This window comes from Mobula birostris, chromosome 5 (genome assembly GCF_030028105.1).
Source record: "Mobula birostris isolate sMobBir1 chromosome 5, sMobBir1.hap1, whole genome shotgun sequence".
Classification (NCBI taxonomy): Eukaryota; Metazoa; Chordata; class Chondrichthyes; order Myliobatiformes; family Myliobatidae; genus Mobula; species Mobula birostris.
In genome coordinates, this window is record NC_092374.1 from 207553002 (window position 1) to 207575651 (window position 22650).

The window sequence follows — 22650 nt, forward strand, 5'->3', positions numbered from 1 at the left end:
ACAACACCTCCCGTATACCTGCGTGTTCTCTCTGCATTATCAGCCTGGGTGGCACCCTCTCTGCCCGTCTCCAGCACCACAAATAACTATATTTACTAGCCCCAGGAGCCGGTTAACTATCTCATGGTCTTATAGCAGCAGAATTCGGCCATTTGGTCCATTGAGTCTGCTGCATAATTTCATCATGGCTGATTCATTTCATCTCTCAGCCCTAATCTCCTGCCTGCTCCTCGTTACCCTACATTTCCCTAACTAATCAACAATCTACCAACCTCTGCCTTAAATATACCCAATGACTTGGCCTCCACAGCCACCTGCAGCAATGAATTCCAGATTTACCACTTACAAGCTGAAGAAATTCCTCCTCATCTTCGTTCTGCCCTGAGGCTGTGTTCTCTGGTCCTAGACTCCCCCACCACAGGAAACATCCTCTCCACGTCCACTCTATTGAGGTAAGGGGCCCAGAACTGTTCACAGTACCTAAAGTGAGGCCACATCAGTGCTTTATAAAGCCTCAACATTACACCTTTGCTTTTATTTTCTAGTCTTCTCAAAATAAATATTAACATTGCATTTGCCTTCCTCACCACAGACTCAGCTGCAAATTAACCTTTGGAGAATCCTGCAGAAGGACTCCCAACTCCCTGTGCACTTTTATTTCGTCTACCAAAGTTCATGACCATTCAGTTTCGGACATGGTGTTCCACTTGCCACCATACCAGGCATCCATGACTGTTGAGGGAAAAAAAAACCTTATCCTCACTTCTCCTTGAACCTGTCTCGTCTCACCTTCAGTGCATGCTCTCGGGTATTGTACATTTCATCCCTGAGAAACAGATGCTGCCTGTCAGCTCTACCTATGCCTCTCATAATCTTGTAAATCTCTATCAGAGAGAGCACCTAAAGTTTATCCAGCCTCTCGTGATAGCACGTGCCCTCTGAACGGGCAGCATCCTGATAAACCTCTTCTGCACCCTCTCCAAAGCCTCAACATCTGCTCTGGGCCAACCAGAACTGTCCAGACGTGGCCTCACCAGAGTTTTATAAAAGTTGCACACAACCTCCTGACCTTAGAACTCAGTGCCTTGACTAATAAAAGCAAGCATTCCATAAGCCGCCTTAACCACTCTATCAATCTGTGTGGCCACTTCAAGGATCTGTGAACGTGGATCCCAAAATCCCTCTGCTCCACGACACTATTAAGGACTCCCTCCTTGCTTTTTTCCTACTGAGATGCAACACGTCACGTTTCTCTGTTCCTCCTGTCCTTACTGGTGACCAAGTAGAACAGGGTGAGGCAAGGAGCAGCCCCATCAGATGTGTGAAGAGGGGCTGCAGCCTTGCACGCTCTGTGTACACATTGTAAATTGTCCCTTCCAGCCCGCAGAAGCAGCAAGCCATTGAGAGACCTGTGCAGATCAGCAGACATAGGAGAAGAATTAGGCCACTCGGCCAATCACGTCTGCACTGCCATTCCATCGTGGCTGATTTATTAATCCTCTCAATCCCATTCTCCTGCCTTCTCCCGTAACCTTTCACGCCCTGACTAATCAGGAACCTATCAACCTCTGCTTTAAATACACCCAAACGATTTGGCCTCCACAGCCGTCCATGGCAATGAATTCCACAAATTCACCACCCTTTAGCTAAAGAAATTCCTTCACATCTCTGTTTTGAAAGGGCGCCCCTCTACCCTGAGGCTGTGCCCTCTTGTCCTTGACTCCCTCACCATGGGATATATCCTTTCCACATCTACTCCGTCTACTGCTTTCAGCATTCGAAAGGGTTTCAATGAGATCCCCCCTCATCCTTCTAAATTCCAGACCCAGAGCCATCAAACATTCCTTGTATGGTAACCCTTTCATTCCTGGAATCATCCTCGTGAATCTCCTCTAGACCCTCTCCAATGCCAGCACGTCATTTAGATGAGGGGCCCAAAACTGTTCACAATACTCAAGGTGAAGCCTCAGCATCACATCCCTGCTCTTGTATTCTCGACCTCTTGAAACCAATGCTAACATTGCATTTGCCTTCCTCACCACTGACTCTACCTGCAAGTTAACCTTTAGGGTATTCTGCACAAGGACACCCAAGTATCTTTGCACCTCAAGAGTTTTGGATTTTCTCCCTATTTAGAAAATAGATAGATATACTTTATTGATCCCGAGGGAAATTGGGTTTCATTACAGCCGCATCAACCAAGAATAGAGCGTAAATATAGCAATATAGAAAACAGTCTGCACATTTATTTCATCTACTGAAGGGCATGACCATGCATTTTTCAACATTGTATTTCATTTGCCACTCTTTTGCTCATTCTCCTAATCTTAAGTCTTTCTGCAGCCTACCTGTTTCCTCAACACTACCTGCCCCTCCACCAATCTTCGTATCATCTGCAAACTTGGCAACAAGGCCATCGATTCCATCACCTAAATCTTTTATACACAGCACAAGAAGAAGTGGTCCCAACACTAACCCCTGTGGAACACCACTAGTCACTGGCCGCCAACCAGAAAAGGTTGCTTCCTAACAATCATTCAATATTCTAACCATATTAGTAGCTTTCCTGTAACACTACAGGCTCTTAACTTGTGTGGCAGCTAGTCATTGGCTTTCTGAAAGTCCAAATATACAACATGTATTGCATCCTCTTTATCCTATATGTAATCTCCTCAAAGAATTCCAACAGTTCATCAGACAGGACTTCCACTGAAGGAAACCATGCTGACTTCGTACCATCTTGTCCTGTGTCACCAAGTACTCCATCACCTCACTAGGGTGCAGTTCCTCTGGTCCAGGTGACTTGTGTACTTTTACGTCTTTCAGCTTTTTGGGCACTTTCGCTGCACTCACTTCACCTCTCTCACACTCTTCAACATCTGGCACACTGTTAGTGTCCTCCACAATGAAGACTGATGCAAAATACTCATTTAGTTCACCTGCCATCTCCTTGTCCCTCGTTATTGTTTCTCTGGCCTCATTTTCTAGTGGTCCTATATCCACCCTCGCCTCTCTTATTTTTTTACAAATTTGAAAAAGCTTGTACGATCCACTTTGATATTGTTTGCTAGCTTATTTTCATGTTTCATCTTCTCCCTCCTGATGATTCTTTTAGTTGCTCTCTGTAGGGTTTTGAAAGCTTCCCAAACCTCTGTCTTCCCACTAATTTTTGCTTTGTTGTCTACCCTCTTTTTTGCTTTTACATTAGCTTTGACATTCCTTGTCAGCTGCAGCTGTACTGTTTTACCACTTGAATATTTGTTCATTTCTGGAATACATATGTCCTGCACCTTCCTCACTTTTCTGAGAAACGCATGCCATTGCTGCTCTGCTGACATTCCTGCCAGCAGCTCCTTCCAATTTACTTTAGCCAACTCCTCTCTCATTCCAGTGTAATTTCCTTTACTCCATTGAATACTGCTACATCAGACTTCACTTTCTGCCTGTGAAATTTCAAGTTGAACACAATCATATTGTGATCACTGCCTCCTAAGTGTTCTTTTACCTTAAGCTCCCTAATCGCGTCAGGTTCATTACATAACGCTCAATCCAGTATAGCTGATCTTCTAGTAGGTTCAAGACAAACTGCTCTAAAAATCTTGTAGGCATTCAAGAAACTCAGTCTCTTGGGATCCATTTCCAACCTCATTTTCCCAATCGACCTGTATGTTGAAATCTCCCATGACTACCATAACATTGCCCTTTTGACTCGTCTTTTCTATTTCCTGTTGTAACCTGTGGTCCACCTCCCAGCTACTGTATATAACTGCCATCAGGGCCCTTTTGCCCTTTGCAGTTTCTTAACCCAACCCCCAAGGATTTAACACCTTTCAATCCTATGTCACATCTTTCTACTAATTTGATGCCATTCTTTACCAGTAGAGCCACACCACCCCCTCTGCCTACCTTCCTTCCTATCCCTCTGGTACAACGTGTAACCTTGGACATTCAGCTCCCAACTACAACCATCCTTCAGCCACGATTCAGTGATGGCCACAACATCATACCTGACAATCTGTATAAGTGCGACAAGATCATCCACCTTATTTCTTATACTCTGTGCATTGAGATATAAATCACTGAGAGCTGCATTTGCTACCCTTTTTGATTCTGCATCCCTAATGCACTGATACTCACCCTGTTGGCTGCAATTATGTCCTATCATCTTCTGCCCTTCCTGACAGTCTGACTGCACACTATCTTTGCTTTTTCACCATCTGTCTGATCCTGAGTCCCTTCACTCCAGGTCCCACCCCCTGCCAGATTAGTTTAAACCTTCCCCAGCAGTGGGGGGAACGACACAGCCAGCATTCCGGGCCAAGAACCTTCACCTAACCTCGTGAAGGTCTCAGCTCAAAACGTTAACTGTTTATTCGCTTCCAGAGACTCTGCCTGACCTGCTGAGTTCCTGCGACATTTTGTGTGGGTTGCTCTGAAACCCCAGCATGACAGAATCTCTTGTTTATGGCAATGTATCTGCCTCTACCTCCACCCTTGGCAGCGTGTTCCACACACGCTCCACTCTCTAATATTCTCTCCTCCAATCACCTTAAAATTATGCCCCCTTGTATTAGGCACTTCCACCCTGGCAAGAAGTCTGGATGTCCAAGAACAAAGAACAGTATCAGAACAATTAAATTAGTTATCAAATGGGCAACTAAACTAATCCCTTCTGCTGACACAATGTCCATTTTCCTCACAGTTAAGTGCCCCTGAAATACTAGAGGGCATTTGAGGCGGTGGGGGAGAATAAGGTTTAAAGGAGTTTTTCCATTCAGCGAGCTGTGGGTGCCTGGGGTGATGGTGAAGGCAGGTCAGGGACTGTTAGACACAGGAGAGTGCAGGAAATGGAGCGAGATTAGGCGCGTGCAGGATGAAAGGATTTTGGTTAATTCGGCAAGGTGCTGTCTATGGGCCAGTACAGTCCAGTCCCCTAGAGCAGCGGTCCCCAACCACCCTTTCCCCATTCCCTGTCACGCACTGTTGAACTTGAACATAGGGTTGCCAGCTGTCCCATATTGCTGGGACATCCCGTATATTAGGCTAAATTGGTTTGTCCCATACGGGACCGCCCATGTCCAGTATTTCCCCCGCTAAGGTAAAGCATTCCTATGAAACCTTTCGTGTTGAAATGGTGTAAAGAGAAGAAGCAATTACCATTAATTTATATGGGAAAAATTTTTTGAGTTTTCCCAGACCCAAAAAATAACCTACCAAATCATACCAAATAACACATAAAACTGAAAGTAACACTAACATTATTTCTATTTTATATGGGCTGTGTATTTATCATATCATTCCTGCTTTTACTATATGTATGTACAGTATAGTCAGGAAGATGAAGACAAAACCGATTTGTGGGGAAAAAATCGGCACGTACGCACATGCGCACACAGGAGCCCGCGCAAGGCCTCATGGTCATGGTAGTCTTTCCTGGGGTAAAATGTCCTGGGGTTTGACTGCTACTTTTGTCCCATATTTGGGAGTGAGAAAGTTGGCAACCCTAACTGTAAAAGACATGTTGAGATGAGTTTAACCCTACTTGAACATCCCCCACCCCCGGTCGGCCGGTCCACAAGAATATTGTCAATATTAAACCGGTCCGCAGTGCAAAAAAGGTTGGGACCCCTGCCCTAGAGCACCCATGGGTGATGCCCTCCCTGAAACAGAGAACCCAACTCAAACACTCCTGTATGTCCATTCCCTCGAGCACCCATGGATGCTGCAGTCCTTGCACCCCCACGCAGGGAGCCAGAGGGGTGGGCAGGAGGGTGCGATTGGTGCATGCAGAGGACCCTTCCCCTCTCCCGCCCCTCCATGTGCTTTATAGTCAGGTTATCGTCGGGTGTCAGAGATGGAGGGACGATGGGGAGGGTTGATGGGTCACTGTTTGGTTGCCTGTAATTCCTCATGGGCAATGCTCTGACGTGCTTTCTACCTCATCTGTCTGTGTCTCCACGTGTTCTGTGTCCATGTTAACCACATTCCTTGCCGTATGTCCCTTCTCCACTTATCTCCCACCTGTGTCTGCCCTCTGTGTGTGCTCCATGTCGGTGTCTCTCCCCGCGTGCAGAGTGCCCGGGGGTTCCTGCAGTACTTGGACATTTCGGTGGGGAAGGAAGTGGCGGCTACCTGCACCAAGGCCGGACGGTTGGATGTCATGGCTCAGAACCCTCACAACGCTATCATCCATCTGGGGCACCCGCAGGGTAAGGACCAGCCTCGGTGCTACAGTAGGGTGAGACCTCCACCCCCTCTATCGCTCTCCGTCCCTCACACAGCCCTGGACTGGTGGGTGATGGGAAAGACTCACAAAGCCACCGTTGCAGTGAATAACGGGAATATTGATAATAGTACAACAGCAGCAAGGAGCTCCTGCCAGATCAGGAATACTGAGGATTGGAGTGGCGGGGTCCAGTGCTGAGGCAGACGGTTAGTGTAACGCCTGGCTCCTGTATCCTCATGTTGGTACTGGAGGGACGATGAGGCAGCTGTTGAGATTTGTGTACAAAGGCTGGCGGGACTACTTTGTCGAACACCTTCACTCCGTTCCACCACGAAACAGAGGATCTCCCAACCGTTTCAATTCAGCTTCCCATTCCCGTCCGGGCCCACCTCTGCTGCCACAATGAAGCCAAGCTCAGGGGGAGTGTCTGACCTGATGCCTTGAACATCAACTTCTACCCATCCAACACTTTCCAGTCCCATCTGGCTCCCCTCGCCCCACCCGTTTCCCTTTCTCCCATGGTCCACTGTCCTATCCTCTCAGGTTCTTCCTTCAGCCCTTCACCTTTTCCACCTCTCACCTCCCAGCCTCCCACTTATCCCCCGCCCCCACCGCCTTCTGGTTTCTACTGCTCTCCCTCCCTCCGCCACCTTATTCTGGCTTCTTCCCCCTTTCCCGAAGAAGGGTCTCGTCCCCAAACGTCGACTGTTTATTCCCCCTGCCCGGCCTGCTGAGTTCCTCCAGCATTTTGTGTGTCGCTGCGACAGGGGTGACCTCAAGGGGGGTTCGGGGCTGGCTGAGGGAACAGATGTAACGGTGTGCAGGAGGGGGAATTCCGACATGCGTGCCGTAGAAAGTGGCGGTGAGCCGGCCCGGGACCCTCCTGCCTGCTGTGTTCCGACTCTGACTGTATCGTCGTCTCCTACAGGTACGGTGACGTTGTGGAGCCCGAGTGTGAAGGAGCCCCTGGTGAAGGTGCTGTGCCACCGAGGTGGCGTGCGAGCCATCGCCGTCGACAAGACTGGCACGTAAGCAGATGTGGCACTGGGTGCCTGGCAGCGGTGAGGAGAGCGTGAGGCAGGGGGGCAGTTAACGGGCACTCTGGCAGTGTACGGGTTACCGCAGGCCTGTTACAGCCTGGCGCGTCACAGTTCAGAGTCCACTTCAAGCCTGTACGTCTTCCCCACGGGGTGCATGGGTTTTCTCGGGATTCCTCCCACAGTCCGATGCCAGTGTGTAGGTTAATTGTTCCTTGTAAATTGTGCAGTGATTAGGTCAAGTTTAAATGCGGTCGATGGTGTGTGGGTCGAAGGCCCTGTTCGGCACTGTACCGCTAAGTCAGTAATGGGCGTTGAAGGCGGGGCAGGGCTGCTTGGTCTGCAGTGAGGCCCTTGTTATCGGGCATGTGGCTGCCAGGCTAGATCGGTCTCAGAACTGGGTGTAGGCACCAGCGATTACACTGGGTACATGGTCCTCTTTGGGCACCAGGATAGGTGTGGCCACTGGGTATCAAACTGGACATTGCATGGCACTGGGCACTGTAGGCTCCACAGGGTTTTACACTGGGCACTCGACCCAACACTGCAGTGGGTGTGGGATGTTACTTGGGAAATTACGCTGGTTGGTAAACCTGGCACGAGAGATCGCACTGGTGTCTGGATGTTATTCTGGGCGTTTGCTGACCCCCTTCCCCTTGCTGTACATCAGGTACATGGCCACTTCGGGGCTGGACCAGAAGCTTAACATCTTTGACCTCCGCACCTACCGACCCCTTCACTCGTACCTGCTGCCGACGGGCGCCAGCCACCTTGCCTTCAGTCAGCGCGGCCTGCTGGGCCTTGCCTGCGGCAACACCGTGCACGTGAGTTACCACTGGACAGGGAGGGAAGGGAACAAGTCCGTCTCCGTCAGCCTACCTCTCAATGTCGACGCACCCCTGGCGTTCTGCTGTTGAAAATGGTTCCGGTCCCGGTGGGGTCCGGAGATCCCCTCTCCTACCATAGGGGCTCCCCGTGCCTCCCCGTGTGCTCGCTCCCACCATGTCGACGCATCCCTGGTGTACCAGGACTTAGTGCTGTTGAGCTGGTCCTGTGTGGAGTTCCCCTCCCTGCTTTGTCTGCGGGCACCCCGACGGTGTGGCAGCCAGGGTGGGTTTCAGCAGACGTCTCACTGTGTCCCTCCAGCACTGACCCCCTCCTCCTGCACCACTCAACATGAGGGCTGCCCAGAGGTACGACCCAAGTTCTTTGTCACGCGTACCTCATAACGCACTGTGAGATGTTTTGTTTGCACAGTTTGAGGATGTTCTGGGAGCAGCCCGCAAGTGTCACCACACTTCTGGTGCCAACGTACCATCGTTGTCTGCAATTAGCTAACCCGTGTGGCAGGAAACCGGAGCACCGGCAGGGAAAACACATGGTCGCCGGGATAACACACACACACATTGTAGACAGGGGATTGAACCGAGACCAGCGGCTTTGTAAAACACAGGGTCACAGGGATAACACACACACATTGTAGACAGGGGATTGAACCGAGACCAGTGACTGTAATACACACGGTCACTGGGATAACACACACACATTATAGACGGGGGATTGAACCGAGACCAGTGGCTCTGTAAAACACAGGGATAACACACACACATTATAGACGGGGGATTGAACCAGACCAGTGACTCTGTAATACACACGGTCACCGGGATAACACACACACATTGTAGACAGGGGATTTGAACCGAGACCAGCGGCTTTGTAAAAGATTACACTAACTGTAACATTACAATGGTTCCCGGTGAACTGTCTCCATTTGTTTAGACGCCACTGCATGGGGGAGAAGACTGTGTCCCTGCACCTTATCCACGAATCCCGCACACAGGGGCACCACGGTGATGCTACCACAGCTCTGGGCAGTGTTGTTCAGAGTTCAATTCCAAAGGAGGCTGTACGTTCTTCCCACGATCATGTGGGTTCCTTTGGGTGCTCTGGTTTTCTCCCACAGTCCAAAGACATGCAGTTCCACAAACGATCACTGTTCCCTTCCTCCTTCCCTATGCTCCGCTATGCTGGGATTCCCCAGGTCCCAGAGGGGCAGCTTGTCAGAGTCACTGCGTGGCCTTTCCCCTGCTCAGTGCCACGGCAGTCTCCTCTTTACTCAGAGTGCGAGACCGCACACACCGTCTGCACAGAAGCAAAGATCCTGCTCCTTTATCTCTTCTTCCTGCCCCCACGTGCCACGCCTCAGCCCTCTCTTCCCCCCTCCCACCCAACTGCCCCCAAGTAGAAAACAGTGGTCAGTGGCGCACTATTACAGCTCGAGCCGTTGGAGTTTGGGGTTCTATCCCAGTGCCGTATGTACGATCGTTCCTGTGATCGTGTGTGTTTCCTCTCTCAGTCCAAAGGTGTACCGGTTAGTTGGTCAGTGTAAATTGTCCTGTGATAGACTCGGGTTAAACCGGGGATTATCAGGGGTTGCTGGGCATACAGCTCGAAGGGTCGGACGAGCTTGTTCCACACTGTATCGAGTCCAAACAGTCTAAGATAAGCAGAGAGTGCGGTGGGTTAACTGTACGTTGCAGCCCAGTGTGTGGGTGAGGGTTAGAACATGGGGGGATGCAGTAACGTCACTGGTGGAAGTGGCTCGAAGGGCCTGGTCTGTGTCTCTCGGAAGACAGGGTGGTTCACAGCCGCTGTCGCCCGCAGGTTTACAAAGACATCCAGAAGGTGACGGTGAGGAGTCCCTACCTGAGCCACTGCCTCCGGCAGGCCGTGCATGGACTGCAGTTCTGCCCCTACGAGGATGTGCTGGGCGTGGGCCACGGGCGCGGTTTCACCAGTATGTTGGTACCAGGTGAGTAGTGTCCACCCTGGGGCTGCACTGGGTGACATGCAGGGTGGGGGCGGCTGTCTCGGTCTTTCAGCGTTGCTGGGGTGGGGTGAGGGGGGAGGCACACACAGAGCACTGAGGAACGGGAAGCCTTCACATCCAGCACCTCAGTTACTTCCAACGGGATTCTCCCACGGACCCCTCCACTTATCCATCCCTGTGCATATCTAAAAGTTTTTTAAAATGTCCCTAATGTATCTACCTCTGCTACCAGGCAGGCCGCTTCGCACACCCACCACAAGAGCTCCCTCTGACATCCCCTAATACTTTCTCACAATCACCTTAAAACTGTGCCCCCTGTTACTGGCCATTTCAGCCCTGGGTTGAGAGTACTGGCTGTCTGTTCTGTGTCTGCCAGTCCTACACCCGTCAGTCACCTCTCACCCTCTTTCGCTCCAAAGAGAAAATCAGAATCATCTTTAATATCACTGGCATGTCTTGTGAAATTTGTTGTCATGAGGTAGTAGTACATTGCAATACATTATTAAAAAACTAATTTGCAGTAAATATACAGAAGAATGAATTCAATAAGTATGCAAAAAGAGAAAAAAGTAATAAGGTAGTGTTCATGAATGCATTGTCCATTCAGAAATGTGATGGCAGAGGGGAAGAAGCTGTTCCTGAATCATTGAGTGTGGGTCTTCAGCCTCTGCTAGCATTGAGATGAGGGCATATCCTTAAAGATGGAAGACCCCCATCACTCCATGAAGATGACCTTGATGCAGTACAGGCTAACCTCATGAGACATGCTCTCAAATCCAGGCAGCATCCTTGGAACTCTCTGCACCCTCTCTGAAGCTTCCACACCCTTCCTATAACAAACTGATCAAGTGTGGTCCAGCAAGGGTTTTATACTGATGCCTCATCATCTCATGGCCAGTGCTGCACTGGCCTTTGCAGTGGATGGTCCAGAGTTCAAATCCGGCCGGGTCCCAACCTGGGCAGCAGCAGGAAGAAAGGCCTGGCAGCCTACTTCTGTACCTTGCCACAAAACCCCTATGGACAATTCCACTACCCAGAGAAACACAGAAAACCTACAGCTCAATACAGGCCCTTCGGCTCAAAATGCTTTGACGAACATGTACTTACTTTAGTTATTACCTGGGGTTACCCATAGCCCTCTTTTTTTCTAAGCTCCATGTACCTATCCAGGAGTTTCTCTGTGTGGAAAAACTTACCCCTGACATCTCTGTACCTACTTCCAAGCACCTTCAAACTATGCCCTCTCATGTTAGCCATTTCAGCCCTGGGAAAAAGCCTCTGACTATCCACACGATCAATGCCTCTCATCATCTTATACACCTCTATCAGGTCACCTCTCATCCTCCATCGCTCCAAGGAGAAAAGGCCGACATCATCAACCTGTTTTCATAAGGCATGCTCCCCAATCCAGGCAACATCCTTGTAAATCTCCTCTGTACCCTTTCTATGGTTTCTACATCCTTCCTGTAGTGAGGCGACCAGAACTGAGCTCCAAGTGGGGTCTGACCAGGGTCCTATATAGCTGCAATATTACCTCTCGGCTCCTAAACTCAATCCCACGATTGATGAAGGCCAATACACCGTATAACCTTCTTAACCACAGAGTCAACCTGCGCAGTGGCTTTAAGTGTCCTATGGACTCGGACCCCAAGATCCCTTTGATCCTCCACATTGCCAAGAGTCTTACCATTAATACTATATGCTGCCATCATATTTGACCTAACAAAGTGAACCATCTCACACTTATCTGGGTTGAACTCCATCTGCCTCTTCTCAGCCCAGTTTTGCATCCTATCGATGTCCCGCTGTAACCTCTGAGAGCCCTCCACACTATCCACAACACTCCCAACCTTTGTGTCATTAGCAAATTTACTAACCCATCCCTCCACTTCCTCATGTAGGTCATCTATAAAAATCATGAAGAGCAGGGGTCCCAATACAGATCCCTGAGACACACCACTGGTCATTGACCTCCATGCAGAATATGACCTGTCTACAACCACTCTTGGCTTCCTGTGAGCAAGCCAGTTCTGGATCCACAAAGCAAGGTCCTCTTGAATCCCATGCCTCCTTACATTCTCAATAAGCCTTCCATGGAGTACCTTATCAAATCCTTGCGGAAATCCATATACACTACATTCATCAATGTGTTTAGTCACATCCATCAATATGTTTAGTCACATCCTCAAAAAATTCAGTCAGGCTCGTAAGACATGACCTGCCTTTCACAAAGTTGTGCTGACTATTCCTAATCACATTATGCCTCCCCAAATGTTCATAAATCCTGCCTCTCAGGATCTTCTCCATCAACTTACCAACCACTGAAGTAAGACTCGCTGGTCTATAATTTCCTGGGCTATCTCTATTCCCTTTCTTGAATAAGGGAACAACTTCCTCAACACTTCAATCCTCCGGAACCTCTCCCGTTCCCATTGATGATGCAAAGATCATCGCCAGAGGCTCAGCAATCTCTTCCCTCGCCTCCCACAGTAGCCTGGGGTACATCTCATCCGGTCCCAGTGACTTATCCAACTTGATGCTTTCCAAAAGCTCCAGCACATCCTCTTAATGTGTTGTATGCTTAAGCTTTTCAGTCTGCTGTAAGTCATCCCTACAATTGCCAGGGTCCTTTTTCGTAGTGAATACTGAAGCAAAGTATTCATTAAGTACCTCCGCTACCTTCTCCGGTTCCAAACACACTTTCCCACTGTCACACTTGATAGGTCCTATTCTTTCATGTCTTATCCTCTTGCCCTTCACATACTTGTAGAATGCCTTGTGTGTTTTCCTTAATCCTGCTTGCCAAGGTCTTCTCATGGCCCCTTCTGGCTCTCCTAATTTCAATCTTAAGCTCCTTCCTGCTAGCCTTATAATTTTCTAGATCGCTCTCATTATCTAGTTTTTTGAACCTTTCATAAGCTTTTTTTCTTCTTAACTAGATTTTCAACAGCCTTTATACACCACGATTCCTGTACCCTACCATCCTTTCCCTGTCTCATTGGAACATACCTATGCAGACCCCCACACAAATATCACATGAACATTTGCCACATTTCTGCCGTACATTTTCCTGAGAACATCTGCTCCCAATTTATGCTTCCAAGTTCCTGCCTGATAGCTTCATATTGCCCCTTACTCTAATTAAACGTTTTCCTAACTTGTCTGTTCTTATTTCTCTCCAATGCTATGGTAAAGGAGATAGAATTGTGATCACTATCTCCAGAATGCTCTGTCACTGAGAGACCTGACACCTGACCAGGTTCATTTCCCAATACCAGATCAAGTACAGCCTCTCCCCTTGTAGGTTTATCTACACATTGTCACCATGCGTTGACAGCGACTCGACGGCACTCGACTACAACATTACCTCACGGCTGTGAGTTCATTCCCCTGACGAATGAAAGCCAACACACTAAAAACCTTCTTAACCTCTCTGTCAACTCGCATGGCAGCTTTGAGGCGTTTATGGACGTGAAAGACATTTGGAAGATGTTGGGGGCTGTAGAGAACGGTACAGAGTGGTGGGGGGGTGAGGTGAGACCTGCGTTTGATCAGCCATTGGGTCGTAGGAACGGCTTATGCTGCAATATCTGCTCTAGGTGCCTGTGTGAGACAGTCTCTGCAGCCCGTCTAGGCCATGCTGATCAGTTATTGTGCCTGGTCTCATCGATCAGCGCACGGACCATAGGCCGCCATCTCGTACCTATCCAAACTTGTCTTGTGTTATCTTTGTGTTTCTCTGTGTGTGTGAGAGAGAGAGGCCTGGACCATAGCCCTCCATCCAGTACCTATGCAAACTTGTCTTAGAAACATAGAAAATAGGTGCAGGAGTAGGCCATTCGGCCCTTCGAGCCTGCACTGCCATTCAGTATGATCATGGCTGATCATCCAACTCAGAACCCTGTACCTGCCTTCCCTCCATACCCCCTGATCCCTTTAGCCACAAGGGCCATATCTAACTCCCTCTTAAATATAGCCAATGAACTGGCCTCAACTGTTTCCTGTGGCAGAGAATTCCACAGTTTTTTTCTGAATCTCGGTCCTAAAAGGCTTCCTCTTTGTGTTTGTCTGTGTGTGAGAGAGAGAAACCTGGACCATAGCCCTCCATCCAGTACCTATCAAACTTGTCGTGTATTCTCTTTGTGTGCGTGTGTGTGTCTGTGTGCATCTCGGTGGCGCAGCGCTGGACTGTGCAATAGGTGAACAAGAGAAGAGCAGAGAGAATGGTGTGGGACAGAGGGGTCTGGGGGAGGGGAGGTGCCGAAGACGCGTTGGGTTTGGGATTTACTTCGTACCCACAGAGAGGTGAGCCCCTCTCTCCAATGTCCACAGGTGCCGGGGAGGCGAACTTCGACGGGCTGGAGTGTAACCCCTACCAGAGCAAGAAGCAGCGACAGGAGTGGGAGGTGAAGGCCCTGCTTGAGAAGGTAGGACCTGTTCCCGTCACTGAGGGTGGGGTGGCCACATGGGTCAGTGGTTCTCCCCCCCCCCCTCACTCTGACAGCATTACGGAGAAGGAAGGGTGGAGTGGGAGATGAATCATCACAGAATCAAATATCGCTGTGATGATTGTACGTTCCAGTGTCAATTGTTCGGTGACAATAAAGTGTCTTGTTCGCAGTCAGGAAGAAGGAGAGGGAGGGGTGGGCCATGCTCGAGAAGGTAGCTGCAGTATGGGGGTGGGGGAGGGCAATGCCCCACCCTGAGAGCACAGGGGAGGTGGTACAGCAGCTGTGGAGAAGGGGGGGTGGGATGGGAAAATGCAGGGAGCAGGGGTGTGTTTGTTGTGGGGGTGTAACGGGGATGGAGAGGGAGGGTGGGGTAGTCGGGAAGGCAGGGCAAGGGAGAGCAAAGCGTGGCAGGTGGGAGTGGAAAGGGGGTGAAGAGGGAGGTGTAGGAGGCCAGAGCCTCCCCCCCCCCCCCCCCACAGGTACTGGGACATGACCTTACCCCTTCTCGTTGTTGCCCACAGATCCAACCGGAACTAATCACCCTCGACCCCACGAAACTGGGGCAGGTCGATGCAGTCTCCATGGAGCAGAAACACCAGGACCGGGTGGAGCGGCTGGTGAGTGTCTGACATCCACTCAGCCTGGCGGGGTTCACCATTCCAACCACTCCTGCAGTGTCTCCCCCTCCCCACCCCACCCCTCGCGGGGTTCACCATTCCAACCACACCTGCAGTGTCTCCCCCACCCCACCCCTCGCGGGGTTCATCATTCCAACCACTCCTGCAGTGTCTCCCTCTCCCCCTCCCCACCCCTCGCGGGGTTCACCATTCCAACCACACCTGCAGTGTCTCCCCCTCCCCACCCCACCCCTCGCGGGGTTCACCATTCCAACCACACCTGCAGTGTCTCCCCCTCCCCACCCCACCCCTCGCGGGGTTCACCATTCCAACCACACCTGCAGTGTCTCCCCCTCCCCACCCCACCCCTCGCGGGGTTCACCATTCCAACCACTCCTGCAGTGTCTCCCCCACCCCACCCCTCGCGGGGTTCACCATTCCAACCACACCTGCAGTGTCTCCCCCTCCCCACCCCACCCCTCGCGGGGTTCATCATTCCAACCACTCCTGCAGTGTCTCCCCCTCCCCACCCCTCGCGGGGTTCACCATTCCAACCACACCTGCAGTGTCTCCCCCACCCCACCCCTCGCGGGGTTCACCATTCCAACCACTCCTGCAGTGTCTCCCCCACCCCACCCCTCGCGGGGTTCACCATTCCAACCACACCTGCAGTGTCTCCCCCTCCCCACCCCTCGCGGGGTTCACCATTCCAACCACACCTGCAGTGTCTCCCCCTCCCCACCCCACCCCTCGCGGGGTTCCCCATTCCAACCACACCTGCAGTGTCTCCCCCTCCCCACCCCTCGCAGGGTTCACCATTCCAACCACACCTGCAGTGTCTCCCCCTCCCCACCCCTCGTGGGGTTCACCATTCCAACCACACCTGCAGTGTCTCCCCCACCCCACCCCTCGCGGGGTTCACCATTCCAACCACTCCTGCAGTGTCTCCCCCTCCCCACCCCACCCCTCGCGGGGTTCACCATTCCAACCACACCTGCAGTGTCTCCCCCTCCCCACCCCACCCCTCGCGGGGTTCACCATTCCAACCACACCTGCAGTGTCTCCCCCACCCCACCCCTCGCGGGGTTCACCATTCCAACCACTCCTGCAGTGTCTCCCCCTCCCCACCCCTCGCGGGGTTCACCATTCCAACCACACCTGCAGTGTCTCCCCCTCCCCACCCCTCGCGGGGTTCACCATTCCAACCACACCTGCAGTGTCTCCCCCTCCCCACCCCACCCCTCGCGGGGTTCACCATTCCAACCACACCTGCAGTGTCTCCCCCACCCCTCGCGGGGTTCACCATTCCAACCACACCTGCAGTGTCTCCCCCTCCCCACCCCACCCCTCGCGGGGTTCACCATTCCAACCACACCTGCAGTGTCTCCCCCTCCCCACCCCACCCCTCGCGGGGTTCACCATTCCAACCACACCTGCAGTGTCTCCCCCTCCCCACCCCACCCCTCGCGGGGTTCACCATTCCAACCACACCTGCAGTGTCTCCCCCTCCCCACCCCTCACGGGGTTCACCATTCCAATCCCACCTGCAATGTCTCCCCCTCCTCACCCCCTCCCCACCCCTCGCGGGGTTCACCCTCCAACCCACCCATCACTACTTTATCGTTTGCTTTCTTTTAACTATCCGTCCTATCCTGAATCCCTTCACTCCCGTTCCCACTACCCTGTCAAATTAGTGTAAACCCTCCCCAATAGGTCTAAGAAATCTGCCCGTGAGAATATTGGTTCCCCTCAGGTTCAGCTGCAACCCATCACTTGGTCATACCTGCCCCAGAAGAGATCCCAATGATCCAAGAACCCGAAGCCCTGCCCCCTGCACCAGCTTCTCAGCCACACAGTTATCTGCCAAATCATCCTGTTTCTATCCTCACAGGTACGAGGCACAGGCAGCAACCCAGAAATTACTCCCTGGGAGTTCCTGCTTCTCAGCTTTCTACCTCGCTCTCTGAATTCTCTCTTCAGCATGTCATTGCTTTATCTTCCTATGTCACTGGTACCGATATGTACCAAGACATCTGGCTGCTGCCCCTCAAAAATGCTGTGGGTGTGATCTGAGACGTCCCTGACACTGGCACCTTGGAGGCAACAAACCATCCAGGTGTCCCGTTCACGTCCACAGAATCTCCTGTCTGTTCCCCTGACGACTGGAGTCCCCTATCACTACCGCTCTGCTCTTCTCCCTCCTTTCCTTCTGCACCACAGGTGAATGCCCAGTGCCATGGCATTCCACTGGGAAGTCATTCCCCACAACAGCATTGGCTTTACTGAGAGGAATGGTCACAGGGGTGCTCTACGCTAACTGCCTGTTTACCTTCCCATTCCTGGTGGTCACCCAGCTGCCCGTCTCCTGCAACTTCAGGGTGACTGCTTCCCTGTAACTCTGATCGATGATCTCCTCACTCTCCCGTACTGCAGCTGGATGCACCTCGCTGATGTAGTTCCCGAAGAGACGCTGGGTCTCCCAGGACTCCAACATCCAGCATAAAGAACAAACAAAGGCCATTTTAACTACAATCAGACGCAGCTCAAAAGGGTAGGAAAAGGAAGAGGAAGGCAGTAGTGATAGGGGACTCTATAGTTAGGGGGTCAGACAGGTGATTCTGTGGACGCAGGAAAGAAGCACGGATGGTAGTTTGCCTCCCAGGTACCAGGGTCTAGGATGTTTCTGATCGCGTCCACGATATCCTGAAGTGGGAAGATGAACAGCCAGAGGTCGTGGTACATATTAGTACCAACAACATAGGCAGGAAAAGGGAGGAGGTCCTGAAAGCAGACTACAGGGAGTTGGGAAGGAAGTTGAGAAGCAGGACCACAAAGGTAATCTCGGGATTACCGCCTGTGCCATGTGACAGTGAATATAGGAATAGAATGAGGTGGAGGATAAATGTGTGACTGAGGGATTGGAGCAGGGGGCAGGGATTCAGATTTCTGGATCATTGTGAACTCTTCTGGGGCAGGAGTCACCTGTACAAAAAGGATGGGTTGCATTTGAATCCCAGGGGGACCAATATCCTGGCAGGGAGGTTTGCTAAGGCTGTTGGGGAAAGTTTAAACTAGGATTGCTAGGGGTTGGGAACCAAACTGAAGAGGTGGTTGGCTCACAAATGGAGAAAGCTTGGAGACAGTGTGAGAGGGAGGATGGACAGGTGATAGAGAAGGGACTTGCTCAGACCGATGGTTTGAGATGTGTGTTTTAACGCAAGGAGTATCATGAACAAAGCAGATGAGCTTAGAGCGTGGATCAGTACTTGGAGCTATGATGTTGTGGCCGTTACAGAGACTTGGATGGCTCAGGGACAGGAATGGTTACTTCATCTGCCAGGCTTTAGATGTTTCAGAAAGGACAGGGAGGGAGGCAAAAGAGGTGGGGGTGTGGCAATGTTGATCAGAGATACTGTCACGGCTGCAGAAAAGGAGGAAGTCATGGAGGGATTGTCTACGGAGTCTCTGTGGGTGGAAGTTAGAGACAGGAAGGGGTCAATAACTCTACTGGGTGTTTTTTATAGACCACCCAATAGTAACAGGGACATTGAGGAGCAGATTCTGGAAAGGTGTAATAATAACAGGGTTGTCGTGGTGGGAGATTTTAATTTCCCAAATATTGATTCGAGAGGTTTAGATGGGGTGGAGTTTGTTAGGTGTGTTCAGGAAGGTTCCTTGACACAATATGTAGATAAGCCTACAAGAGGAGAGGCTGTACTTGATCTGGTAATGGGAAATGAACCTGGTCAGGTGTCAGATCTCTCAGTGGGAGAGCATTTTGGAGATAGTGATCACAATTCTATCTCCTTTACCATAGCATTGGAGAGAGATTGGAACAGACAAGTCAGGAAAGTGTTTAATTGGAGTACGGGCAAATATGAAGCTATCAGGCAGGAACTTGGAAGCATAAATTGGAAACAGATGTTCTCAGAGAAATGTACGGCAGAAATGTGGCAAATGTTCAGGGGATATTTGCGTGGCATTCTGCGTAGATATGTTCCAATGAGGACGGTAGGTTACAGGAACCGTGGTGTACAAAGGCTGCTATAGATCTAGTCAAGAAGAAAAAAAAGCTTACAATAGGTTCAAAACCTAGGTAATGATAGAGATCTAGAAGATTATAAGGCTAGCAGGAAAGAGCTTAAGAATGAAATTAGGAGCGCCAGAAGGGGCCATGAGAAGGCCTTGGTGAGTAGGATTAAGGAAAACCCCAAGGCATTCTACAAGTATGTGAAGAGCAAGAGGATGAAACGTGAGAGAATAGGACCAATCAAGTGTGACAGTGGAAAAGTGTGTATGGAACTGGAAGAGATAACAGAGGTACTTAATGAATACTTTGCTTCTGTATTTACTACGGAAAAGGATCTTGGCAATTGTAGGGATGACTTGCAGCGGACTGAAAAGCTTGAGCATGTAGATATTAAGAAAGAGGATGTGCTGGAGCTTTTGTAAAGCATCAAGTTGGTTAAGTCACCGGGACCGGGCGAGATGTACCCCCGCTACTGTGGGAGGCGAGGGAGGAGATTGCTGAGCCTCTGGCGATGATCTTTGCATCATCAATGGGGACGGGAGAGGTTCCGGAGAATTGGAGGGTTGTGGATAATGTTCCCTTATTCAAGAAAGGGAGTAGAGATAGCCCAGGATATTATAGACCAGTGAGTCTTACTTCAGTGGTTGGTAAGTTGATGGAGAAAATCCTGAGAGGCAGGATTTATGAACATTTGGAGAGGCATAATATGATTAGGAATAGTCAGCATCGCTTTGTCAAAGGCAGGTCATGCCTTACGAGCCTGATTGAATTTTTTGAGGATGTGACTAAATACATTGATGAAGGTAGAGCAGTGGATGTAGTGTATATGGATTTCAGCAAGGCATTTGATAAGGTACCCCCATGCAAGGCTTATTGAGAAAGTAAGGAGGCATGGGATCCACGGGGACATTGCTTTGTGGATCCAGAACTGGCTTGCTCACAGAAGGCAAAGAGTGGTTGTAGACGGGTCATATTCTGCATGGAGGTCGGTGACCCAGTGGAGTGCCTCGGGGATCTGTTCTGGGACCCCTACTGTTCGTGATTTTTATAAATGACCTGGATGAGGAAGTGGAGGGATGGGTTAGTAAGCTTGCTGATGGCACAAAGGTTGGGGGTGTTGTGGATAGTGTGGAGGGCTGTCAGGGGTTACAGCAGGACATTGATAGGATGCAAAACTGGGCTGAGAAATGGCAGATGGAGTCAACCCAGATAAGTGTGAGGTGATTCATTTTGGTAGGGCAAATATGATGGCAGAATACAGGATGAGTGGGACGTACAGTCCACGAGCAGTGTGGGTGGAACCCTCCATGATGTTTCTGGCTCTTCCTCCACGCACCAGTCCCCACTGACAGCTCCCGCTCTGTCCTGTCCCGAAGCCCGGCATTCTGAGCTGTGATAGCATCCCAATACACTGCCACTCCCTGTCCTCCCCTCTCTCTCTAACCCTGCTGTGTCTACAGGGCTTCGACCCGATGGAGAAAGTGAAGTTTGAACCACGCAGGAGAGCGAAGGGCCGCAGTTCCAGCGGCCATGTGGAGCGAAGGAAGAAACTGGTGGCCCAGAGCCAGCAGCGGGTGAGACTGTGGGGCAGAACAGCAGCGGGTTGGGAGGGGGTGCAGGGAAGGGTGGGGTGAAGGGCAGGAAAATAATTGTGGTCCAGGGTCTGCATGGGTGAGGGCGAGATGATGGGCAGATACAGTTGGTCTGAGAGGGGCAGGGTGGGGATACAGTCTCCTGTTTGGGGGCGGAAGAGGGATCACTCCTGGGGCAGGGTGGGACCAGACCCAGTGCCACTGGGGCAGCAGGCTCAAAGGGCCGAACAGTCTCAAGCTATCGCCGATGCAGCCCGTCTCTCATCTCCCTCACTCTGACTTCCTCCCACCTTGTGAAGTCGGTCTCAGGAGCACAATCCTGCTGCTAGTGGCCACTCTTCCCTTCTCCCTGTCCTGTCCAACATCCATTTACCTACTGCGCCTACCCCTCACCTGCCACCAGGTGAGGTTGTATAACATGACACGTTACAGCACAACACAGGCCCTTTGGCCCACAATGTTCTGCTGACCTTTTAACTTTGAGATCAATCTAACCCTTCCCTCCATTTCTCTTGTCCATATCTCTTTAAAGTATCTGCCTCCACCACCACCCCTGGCAGCGTGTTCTACACACTCATCACTCTGGGGGGACAAAACTACCCGTGCCTCATATCTTGTACACCTCTCATCCTCCTTTGTTCCAAACAGAAAAGCCCCATCTCACTCCTTTCCTCATATAAAAAAAACATCTCTGATACAGGCAGCTTTCCAGTAAATCTCCTTTGCACGCTCCCGAAAGAGTTTACATTCTTCCTGAAAAGGATTGACCAAGAGTTGTCTGAGTAACTGAACCCAAGTTCTACTGCCTACCTCCCTACCCCAAGATTGAAGCTTCACATAGATGGCAGATATTGAACGCAGTGACCCCCCCCCCCATGTGTCACTGACGGCCAGAGCCTAGTGCTGAGTTCCTGGGTTCCCCAGCCTCACCGTCTCTCTCCTCCTCCAGGAAGTGATCCGGGAGAGCGTGGAGCAGAAACTGAAGGCCCAGGGGGATCGACAAGTGAGCGCTCGGAGAGAGTCTCACCCGGCTACAGCTCTGGACCGCTTCCGGAAATAGCCCCCCTTGGAGAGCCGGTGGTGGAGCTGAGCGAGGATCCATCGACGGCCCCCTACGAGTGGGATTGCCCCAGGATACAGCTGATGGACTGTACGAAGTGCTGGGTCAGCCCATGGTCGCCGTAGGGAACGAGTGGTGGAGTTTATCAGCAATAAACTTTTCTGTGAAGAATGTTAGTTGTCTGTTCTATCAAACAGTGACAGGAGACATTCTGGATTGAGTGTTGTTTAATAAACCAGACTTGATAATGGAGCTTAAGGTCAAGGAACCTTTGGGAGACAGCTTCTCCCCCTCAAATTGCACGGTGAGGTCTCACGATCAGTATTACAGTGAGTAAAGGGAGTTGTAGAGGCATGAGAGGGAAGCTGACCAGCATTGATTGGAAGGAGACACGCAGGGAGGATGGCAGAATAGAAGTGGTGGGAGTTTCTGGGGCAATTAACAGGTGCAGGATGAGGGAGGAGAGGCAACCACAGCTGACAAGGGAAGTCAAAGGCAACAGAAAAGCAAAAGAGAGGGCAAAAGTCTGCTTAGCAAGAAAATCCAAAGACGTTACAGGAAAGATACTGGCATGGATAGAGGAACAACACATCAAAGTTGCTGGTGAACACAGCAGGCCAGGGAGCATCTCTAGGAAGAGGTACAGTTGACATTTCAGGCCGAGACCCTTCGTCAGGACTAACTGAAGGAAGAGTTAGTAAGGGATTTGAAAGTGGAAAGGGAGGGGGAGATCCAAAATGATAGGAGAAGACAGGAGGGGGAGGGATGGAGCCAAGAGCTGGACAGGAGGCCCAGGGAGAAGGACAA

General features: G+C 50.9%; 1 protein-coding gene across 1 annotated transcript in view; it reads left to right on the forward strand.

The window, feature by feature from the left end:
* Nucleotides 1-22014, forward strand: part of wdr46 (WD repeat domain 46) — a 69106-nt gene extending 47092 nt beyond the window's left edge. Inside the window, exons 8-15 of the mRNA XM_072259578.1 lie at nucleotides 5962-6209; nucleotides 7155-7254; nucleotides 7934-8087; nucleotides 9928-10075; nucleotides 14426-14520; nucleotides 15066-15161; nucleotides 20652-20765; nucleotides 21733-22014. Coding sequence (XP_072115679.1) covers nucleotides 5962-6209; nucleotides 7155-7254; nucleotides 7934-8087; nucleotides 9928-10075; nucleotides 14426-14520; nucleotides 15066-15161; nucleotides 20652-20765; nucleotides 21733-21843 — 1066 coding nt within the window. The 3' untranslated portion in view covers nucleotides 21844-22014. The remainder of the gene's footprint in view (nucleotides 1-5961; nucleotides 6210-7154; nucleotides 7255-7933; nucleotides 8088-9927; nucleotides 10076-14425; nucleotides 14521-15065; nucleotides 15162-20651; nucleotides 20766-21732) is intronic.
* Nucleotides 22015-22650: the final 636 nt, after the last annotated feature.